At 40.6% G+C, this 10,303-nt stretch overlaps 1 protein-coding gene across 1 annotated transcript; it reads left to right on the top strand.

Annotated features, from left to right (window-relative positions):
- Nucleotides 1-734: 734 nt before the first annotated feature.
- On the top strand, nt 735-10,069 carry LOC132815250 (melanocortin receptor 5-like). Its single transcript, XM_060824064.1, has 3 exons — nt 735-1,716; nt 8,817-8,914; nt 9,962-10,069. The coding sequence occupies exons 1-3, from the start codon at nt 735-737 to the stop codon at nt 10,067-10,069; spliced, it is 1,188 nt and encodes a 395-aa protein (XP_060680047.1).
- The last annotated feature ends 234 nt before the right edge of the window (nt 10,070-10,303 follow it).

Raw genomic sequence — 10,303 nt, 5'->3', positions numbered from 1 at the left:
GTCACAGTCAATACCCTCCTCATGTGGCCTATCATGCCCTCTGATGCCATTCCACATTCCCCTATTCGACATGGGAATCCCACACCACTTCTCTGAAAAATCTTTCCCCAGCACTCCGAAGCTCTCCTTAATCAAAACCATCACTTCTCCAGTTCTGAAGAGAAGTCATATTGGACTTGAAACATTAACACTGCTTCTCCCTACACAGATGCTGAGTTTCTACATTTCCTGCATTTGTTTTCGCACTGTTCCCCCTTGCTTCCTCTCCTCCTTTCCAGAACACCTTTATACCTTAAAGATGTTAATGAGGTCACCCTTTAGCCAGATAAAAGAACCCATCCAATTTAGCCTTTTCTGAAATCTACTAGAACTTCGTTCTAGAGTCATTCTTTGATTTTATTTTCATCTGTTCCACTGTTGCAAACTTTTTCTTCAACTATTGAAGCCAGACAGTTTAGAGGGTATATTCTAACAGAAGTTGAACTTATGTTATACATAACTTGTATATAAACTCAAATTTGGTCTTATATGTTTAACAAAGTTTAACTTTGATTTTTTTTTATTTTAATGACCTTTTTCAGATACCACTTCCAGCTCCTGGGGTAATGAACCTTCGTGGCACAATGCACAACCATGACAAGAACAGGGCAATTCCACATTAAGGATTTGTTTGCCACACCACTTAGTGAAGATTTACTCTCCTCGAATCTTGCTTCTGACTCTGAGTGCCAGAAATGGCAGGTCCCAATGTCTCACTCAGCACAGGGGCAACCATCTCCCCAAATCATACAGATGTCACCTACCCGTCTTGGTTGCTGAGCAGAACAATACCTGAAAGAAACGGCAGCATCCAGGTGAATGGGAGTACTGTGGAAGGGTGCACTGAAATCTTGATTCCTATGGAGGTCTACCTCATTCTTGCAGGTGTCAGTTTGCTGGAAAATCTGCTGGTGATCGTTGCAGTGATCAAAAACAGGAATCTACATTCCCCGATGTACTTCTTCATCTGCAGTCTAGCCGTTTCAGACATCCTGCTGAGCTTGACCAAGGCATGGGAAGCAATTACAATAAATATAACATCTGGAAAGGAACATCAGTTCACTCCTACCCTGATAAAGAGATTGGATGATATGTATGACTCATTGTTGTGCATTTCTTTCACAGCTTCCATCTTCAACTTGGCAGCAATCACAACTGACAGATACATCACTATTTTCCATGCTTTGCGCTACTACAACATTATGACAAGAAAGCGAGTAGCAGTCATCATTGCAGCAATATGGATCTTTTGTACTTTTACTGGTATCATCATGATCTCTTTCGCTAAGTATGAAGGCATTGTTAGCTTCTTTTTTATATTGTTCTTCATAACACTGGTTCTCATCATATCCCTTTATATATTCATATTCCTATTGGCTCAAATGCACGCCAAACAGATTCGATCACTTCCAGGTTACGGAGCCCATCAACGAACCAGTTTTAAAGGAGCTCTCACACTAACGATCCTCCTCGGGATATTCATTGCCTGTTGGGCCCCATTTTCCCTCCACCTCACCCTCTATTTGTTCTGCCCTTCAAACCCATACTGTGCATGTTTCATATGCCTCTTTCAGGTGGATCTCGTCTTCATCATGTGCCACTCAATTATTGACCCTCTTATTTATGCATTCCGAAACCCTGAATTATGCAATGCTTTCAAGAAAATGTTGCATTGTTTTAAAAGGCAGACCTAACTGCATAGTTCAGCTGCTTGCTATAATGGCTAGTTGAGTATAACAGACCAACAAAGCCCAGGTTTGGTCTCCTGTCTGTGCTGAGTTTTCTAATAATGATGCCGTAATTGGCATCACTTTCTTCCTTGAGTTAGAAGGTTGTGAGTTTGTATTCCATTCTAGAAACTTGAAGACCGATCCTAGACTATCATTTTGATATATTAGTGAGGTGCGCTACACTGAATTTCAGACAGACATTAAAGCAGAGCCTAGTCTTCTATGTCAGAGGGCTATGGCCCTATTCGAAGAAGAGGAGGGAACTTTTCCTCACCAATATTTACCCCTCAATTCACAACATTAAAGCTGTCTTGCAGATTTGATGGGCTGAAGGGCCTTTTCTTTGCTGTAGCTCTCTGTGACTAAAGACAGACAATCTGGTCAGTATCACATATGACTTTGTGTGCTAATTAGCTATAGTTCCAACATCATAATAGTGACTACATTGCAATAAGTACTTTATAGACTCTGCAGTACATTGGGACATTCTGAGTTGATGAAGAATTCCAAATGAATGAAAGTGCATTCCTTCTTTATCACAATCCTGGGCTGCTCCTTGGAAAGAAGGATTTCCATTGGGGTTTTTGCTCTTTAGCATTATGTAGCAATGACACTGGAAGTATAACGTAGGTGTACAACAGACGAGGACTGAATTCCATTGATGTTGGCTATAAAGGCCTCCCATACTCAGTGTCAAGTTCTATGTTGCCAACATTACAAGGTTTCAGATTATCAGCGATATTGTTTAGGAATGAATATTGACAGGGTGGTCCAGTAACCTTACATATGCTAAAATGCCTGGGACATCATGACTAAGCATGTCATTAACCACAGCCTAACCGAGAGAACATTAGAAATGCTATGTTGATAAATTATATCAACAATACTAATATTGCTTTAGATGGAAAGTTTCCCTCACCTGGTAAAAGAACCGTTTTATTCAGGATGATTGACAGATGCAAAATCAGCATTTAATAGTAAATTTAGAATCAGTTTGAATCTGCACTCCAAAACTCTGAGGGGTCTATGCTCTACTAATGGTTTCTAACATAACTGCAAAAACTGTTACTATTATGGTCATTATTGTGAATACATTCTTTTCTAAGGAACTGTTCATTATTATTATGATTGCTTTTACCTCCCACAACTGCAAGTGAAGCATTTCCCTGTTCTTCTGTATGAAGTTCCATAAGGGTGTTTCTGTTTCAACCTGATTTACCTCTCCACGTGTCAACACTAACCATTTTATTGTGTCTTCAGTTTTTTCATCTGGAAACAGAACTGATTTGTATCAGTGACTGATTGTCGGTCCTTGATAGAGAGGGAATAAGGCGAACAGGTCAAAAAGAAACAGCCATGTTGACACTTGCGTCATGACTTTAAAAATTGATCATTCAGCTTTACACAAAGTTGCAGGAATGCATTATGCACCATGACTATATTAAAGCCACCTAATCAAACTGCATGTTTGAGATCATCCAGTTTGGACCAAAAACAAAGATAAAAATAAGTTATTTCCTCTATGGTGCAAATCTACAGATGCTGGATGTCCTGGAGATTCCAGGTACTGGAATGATTAAAATGCTATAAACCGACTGCAAAAAATAAAGGCTATTAGAATGTTGACCTTTATATCTAAAGGATTAGAACACAAAGAGTTGAAATGGTCCTTCAGTTACAGCGGGGGAAGCAAATATCTTTAACCTGAAGATGTTAATTTTGTTTTGAAAAGAATTGTCTGAAATAAAAGCTATTGAAGTTGTAAGAAGGAAAACAAGTCAAAGAATGAACTCGTGGCAGAAGCATATCTTCAGATGAACAAGTTCTTCAACAAGACTTCTATAAATAGTATGGGATTATCCTCCTCCCTACCTTTTATCTCAGCCTGCTTGGCTCTCTCTCTTATTCCTGATGAAGGGCTTATGCTCGAAACGTCGAATTCTCTATTCCTGAGATGCTGCCTAACCTGCTGTGCTTTGACCAGCAACACATTTGCAGCTGTGATCTCCAGTATCTGCAGACCTCATTTTTTACCCTGTTGTAGAAGTCATTTACTTTAACTCTTCTCTGATGATTATAAGAATGAGCACAGTCACAACTGAAGTTCACTTTGTGTCTAGCTCGGGAGCCAGCTCCTACACCCATGAAACAGATAAATGCTGCAATACTTTGTTTACAAAGTTGCACCTTTGATGTTACCCAGATAGAATATAGAACATAGAACATTACAGCGTGGTACAGGCCCTTCAACCCTCGATGTTGTGCCGAACTGTGAAATTAATCTGATGCCCACCTAACCTACACCGTTCCATTATTATCCATATGTATATCCAAAGCCCATTTAAATGCCCTTAACGTTGGTGAGTCTAATACTGTTACAGGCAGGCCGTTCCAAGCCCCTACTACTCTCTGAATAAAGAAACTACCCCTGATATCTGTCCTAAATCTATCACACTTCAATTTAAAGCTATGCCCCCTCGTGTTAGCCTTCATTATCCTTGGAAAAAGGCTCTCACTGTCCACCCTATCTAACCCTCTGATTATCTTATGTCTCGATTAAGTCACCTCTCAACCTTCTCCTCTCCAACGAAAACAGCATCAGGTCCCTCAGCCTTTCCTCGTCAGACCTTCTCTCCAAACCAGGCAACATCCTTGTAAATCTCCTCTGAACCCTTTCCAAAGCTCCCACATCCTTCCTATAAGGCGGTGACCAGAACTATACACAATACTCCAGTTGCGGCCACACCAGTGTGGCCTCCTATCTTTCCCATGCCGACCAGATATCCCAGCCCAATCAAGTCCCACCTGCCAGCACCCGGCCCATATCCCTCCAAACCCTTCCTATTCATATACCCATCCAAATGCCTTTTAAATGTTGCAATTGTACCAGCCTCCACCACATCCTCTGGCAGCTCATTCCATAAATGTACCTAATAACAATTTGTATCAACACACTGTGGTGATATTTTAAAAAATTGGAAAACTTCGCCACAACATTACAAAACTAAATATGACACTGAGGAGAAAGTGAGGACTGCAGATGCTGGAGATCAGAGCTGAAAATGTGTTGCTGGAAAAGCGCAGCAGGTCAGGCAGCATCCAAAGAGCAGGAGAATCGACGTTTCGGGCATGAGCCCTTCTTCAGGAAACTGAAGAAGGGCTCATGCCCGAAACGTCGATTCTCCTGCTCCTTGGATGCTGCCTGACCTGCTGCGCTTTTCCAGCAACACACTTTCAGCTCTAAGTATGACACTGAGCCATGAATTCAGTCAGGTGACCAAAAACCTGTAAACACAGGTACATTCTAAAGTGATTTTAAGCCGAAAGTGAAGTTGAAAAGTGGAGAGAGGTGAACAGAGAATAACGCAGAGACTGGAGCCTAACCAAAAAGGGGCAAAGCTACCAATGTTGGGGCGATTGTCACTGTGAAGGCACAAGAGGGCAGAACTAGATACCTCAGAGGATTATGGGTCTGGACGAGATTACAGATGTAAGGGTGGATGATGAGGCCATGGAGGGATCTGAAAACAAGGAAGAGAATCTTCAAATCAAAATGTTCCTTGACAGACAGAAAATGTAGATCACAGTGTACAGGGGGGTGAGATGGGAAAGGGATTTGCTGCAAGTGAAGGCACATAAGATGAAATTTTGCTTCACTCAAGTTTAAGGAAGGTAGAATATGGCAGATAAGAAAGAAGTACTTTGGTAGAGTTAGGTGTAGAGGGGGAAAAAAAGGCGCAATTGAGAGTTTCAGCAGCAGATGAGCTTAAACAGGGTTTAAAGCCAAGCAATGTTATAGAGATGGAGATAGGAGGTCTTAGTGACAGTACAAATATGAGGTCAGAAACCAGTTGGACGGCACAGTGGCTCAGTAGTTAGCATTCCGGCCTCACAACGCAAGGGACCTGGTTTCAGTTCCACCCTTGGGTGACTGCAATGTGGAGTTTGCACATTCTCCCCATGTCTGTGTGGATTTCCTCCCACAGTTGAACAATGTGCAGGTTAGATGGTTTGGCCATGCTAAATTGCCCATAGCGTCCAGGGATGTGCAGACAACAGTGGGTTATCCTTGGGAAATGCAGGGTTACAGGAATAGAGTGGGAAACTGGGCTTGAATGTGATGCTCTTCTGAGGATCAGTATGGGCTAAATAGACTGCTTCCAAGCTGTGGGGTTTCTATGAACAGCCTATGTTGGCAATAAATGTGAACTAATCCACACAACTGCCACTGAAATTGCAAAATTCAGCACAGACACAGTCTGTTTAGTTTGGCTCAAAGATACCAGGTCATGAAGAAACAATTTTTTTTCTAAGCAAGATTGACAAATGAGTCATAGAAGATGCCTTCAGCCTATTGAATCTGCTCCAGCGCTCAGTCTCATAGCCTGGGAATGTTATGACATTTCAAGTGTTCATCCATGTCTTTTTTTTTAAAGTTGTGAGATTATAACTATCCTCCTACGCAGTATGTTCCCACCATCGTCTGGGTGAAAAAGTATTTCCTCAAAACCCCTCTAAACGTCCTACCTTTCCCATTAAAATTATTGTGAGAGAATGCGATACAACTCTCATTCTACGTATAAATTTGAAGGGGGAACAATTACATGGATATGGGGAATGAACAGAAGAGTGGGATTAGTTGCAAAGCTGTCAACAAAGTGCCAGTAGGAGTAATGAAGGGCCAAATGGTTCTTTTTGTGCTGTACCTTTCTATTGTATTATTGGTCAGATGGGATCACTTGGATTGGAAGCTGATTTCATCAAATGCGGCATGTTTTATGGCAAAATAAAGCATTACAGATTGATTTTTCAAATTTGATGAATCACATTCTAAACTTGCTGTTGTCAAACCAATGATTTGCTGCCGTTTGTATTATTTTTAATTTATGTAAAGTCAACGACATGTTGTTAAAACCTCCACAGATGGCATAATTACAATCCATCAATGTGCTTGAAAATAACTCGTTCATATTCTGCTCGTCTATTTCACAATGAGTTTTAATTTAACAATCAGACAGATGCAACAGCCCAGTGCATGTAGCAAGCTCATCATTCTCCCCTTATACTCATCTGCAAAGCAGATCAATGAATATTCCATACAATTTATATTTCATGTAAATTTGCATGCTGGTAATCTTAGTTACAATTTCAAGAATGTGATTTAATAAAGGATCCTTAAAAGTGTCTTAACACCATTTTTCTTTTGCTTATAACTTCATTAACTTCAAATCTTGACACTTCTCAAGTTTTAGACACAGTATCTGTTTGAACTCACTTAACAGATAACTACAGCTCAGTGAGCCTAATGGTAGAGAGAGCTACTGGAACCAATAATCTAAGACAAGATGAATTTTTACTTAGAAGAATGATGGTTAATAAATGACAGTCACTTTGGATTTATTAAAGCTACATCATGCCAGATAAACCTGATAAGGTTGTTCATGAGGTTGAGTGAAGGCACTGTAATCGATATTACCGATATGGTTTTTCAGAAGATAGTTAACAAAGCGCCATGTAATTGACTCATTATTGAAATTGAAGGATTAAAGAGGCAATTTTGTGGACACAGAATTAACTATGAAATAGAAGCCAATAGCAATGGTGTTCAGTTGTTTATCAGACCAAACAGAAAGATACAACAGAGTTCTAAAATGGTTGGTTTTTGGGCACTCTTCCTTACAAGTTAATGACCTGGAACATCATATTCAAATCATAATTTCAAAGTTTACAGATAGATTGTAAATGAATGACACAGAGAGTCATGGACAGTGTTGGGAAATGGGTCAACACGTGGCAAATGAAATTTAATGCATAGAAGTGTGAAGTGAAAGTAAAGTTGAGGTGAGACAATATAAAATAAATGGCACAATTTTAAAAAGTTAGAGAGAGAGAGAGAGAGAGAGAAGAAAGAGAGCTGAAATGTGCACAGGCACAAAATCTTTGAAGATCAGAGGATTTTTAAAATTTGTTCAATGTGAATATAACAGGCAAGGCAAAGACTCTTTACCAGAACCATGTAGAAAGATTAAGGCTATATTTTCCAGTCCCAAGTGGACAGGAACAGAGAATGGATGGCAGAGAAACAGCTGCTGAACAGTCTGCTGGAAATTCTGCCTCAGTTTCTGCCCACTGTCAATTTCGTAAGGATGGGAGGCAGATCAGGTCTGAGCAGTCCCACTCTGTTGGGAGTTAGCTTACATTAGTTATTAGGAAGTTCTGGATTTTGTGCAAGGCATTTACACACACTACATGAAAATTGAAGAGTTTCGAAAGGAACTTGTTCTTGTACACTCCTGATTTCTTTCATGTTTATAGACTATACAGTTCTGGGGTCAAATTGTTGTTTTGAGAGGTTTTGTGGGCTCTTGGAAGCTTTTTATATGAATTTAAATGTATGATAGCATCTGCACCAACATTATCAACACATTAAAAAGCTGCGTTCAAGAGCTCATAAGCATCCCAAGTAGATACTTGACTGTTCAAAGCAAAGCAAATATTGACAAGTACTTATAAACACATTAAAAACCTTGATTACTTAAATCTCCCAAAAAAACGTTTTCACTCCCGACAAGGTTCACAAGCTGCCCTGAAAAGCCATGCGATTTAATTTAGAGGATTCATGAGCTCTTGGAAACAATCCAGCTTTTAGTGGGAGTTGTGGTCCCATGTAATAAAGTGATAATGGGTGGGGGGAATGGAGGGAGGAAATAAGTGCAGAATGGGGAGGCATTGAGTGAGTAAGGGGTTGGGAGGTGAGCACAGAATGCATTTGAGGGGATTGGGGCTAGGTGGAAATATGGTGTGGGTTGGGGGCCAGTAACAAGGGAACAGAGTTGGAGGAATATGTTTAAATCTTTGCAACATTTTTAGGCACTTTTGAAACCTTCTCAATCGTATTTTTTTGTGAAATGGTGAGCTTGGAGGTGGGCCTTTTAAATTACCTGCTCCAGACAGAGCCTTCTTCCACTCTTCCATCGGGTCTTCGGTCATGGGCAGCAGATTCACCTCGCAGAAAATGAAGCCCCCGGGAACCGTAAAACCACGGGCACAGCCTGAAGCAGAAATGCAATTCAGTGCTGACTCCTGGTTTCTATTTGCTACAGGAAAATCCCAGGTTAAAAACAAAGCCAGCGGTGTTTTCTTCGGTATGGGGAAGATTAGGAATGATTAAAAAGCGCTGCTCAACATCAAAAGTGGATAAAGAAAAATTGGTTACACTAGAAGGAGGACATTGATAAGCAAAGGGAAAAAAAACAGGGAAAAAAATAAATTCTTTTACTGAGCAAATTGTTATGGTGAGGAGTGCACTATTCAGAATTGCAGTGTAAGCAGATTCAATTGAACTTGCGAAAGAGAACGGAATATATAAAGGCAGTAGTGTGGACCTTCAAACATTTCTGTACAAGCACAGTGGGCTGAATGGTCAACCTTCATGCTGCGTTATATTGTGATTAGCCCTTTCCATCTGATCAAGGTTTCTTAAAATGAAAGACAATTTTCTCAGGCACTTATTGATAAGCCATTCAAATAACGGTCTTTCACACCTGATCCAGGTTGCAGTTAAGAGGACAAATGTTGTGTTGGCAGCCAAGGGATGGAAACATAAAAGTAAGGAAACCTTGCCTCAAGGCAGCAGATGAGTGGCAGCATTGCTTTATGTTGCATTATCATGGCCTTCATACTAAAACAAAAGTGCGGAAGTTCTCAGGCTGTCTTAGGCTCATGTAATGTGCATATTCATGTTCAGAACTGCGCTGAAGAAGGATCACTGGACCTGAAATTTTACCTCTGCTTTCTCTCCACAGATGTGGCCAGAACTGTTAAGTTTCACCAGCAATTTCTGTTTTTGTTTCAGATTTCCAACATCTGCAGTTGCTTGTTTTATTTTAATGCCCATGAAACTGCTTTCCCCTTGTCTCTCAGTCAGCCTTTTCAACTCAATATAAAACATTCCATTACAACATCTGTACATAGAGGGTGATCAAATACAGCTCCCCAGTGCAGTGCCTCAAGATTTTCAGTTCATATGTTCATTCTAGACTGGAGCCACCCATCTTGCTGGTGTAAGTCATGTGAATGATTCCATCATCATGTTTTACATGAATCTCATTATGACACAAACATCAACACCTCAAAGTTCCCCTCTTAGCCACTCGACTTCCTGACTTGGAAAAATGCCTTTGTTCTTTCAGTTTTGCTGGGTTAAAATCCTGGACCTACTTCCTAAACAGTACAGTGGCTGTCCCTACACTACATGGAGTGCAGCCATTAAAGAAAACAGCTTAACATTACCTCCTTGAAGGTGAGGCAAAAGGGAGCAAATCCTGACCTTGCCACATCCAGTGGCAAATTACTTTAAAAACACTATACGAATTATAATGAGCTTTGGTTGGGCCATACCTGAGTACTGTGGAACATTTTGCTCTCCCATCTAAAGAAAGGGTAGTCTGTACTCACCTTAAAGAGTCTGCAGCTGCTGAAAATGTGTTGCTGGAAAAGCGCAGCAGGTCAGGCAGCATCCAGGGAGCAGGAGA

This window comes from Hemiscyllium ocellatum, chromosome 4, assembly GCF_020745735.1.
Source record: "Hemiscyllium ocellatum isolate sHemOce1 chromosome 4, sHemOce1.pat.X.cur, whole genome shotgun sequence".
NCBI lineage: Eukaryota > Metazoa > Chordata > Chondrichthyes > Orectolobiformes > Hemiscylliidae > Hemiscyllium > Hemiscyllium ocellatum.
This window is presented reverse-complemented; position numbering and strand designations above follow the sequence as displayed.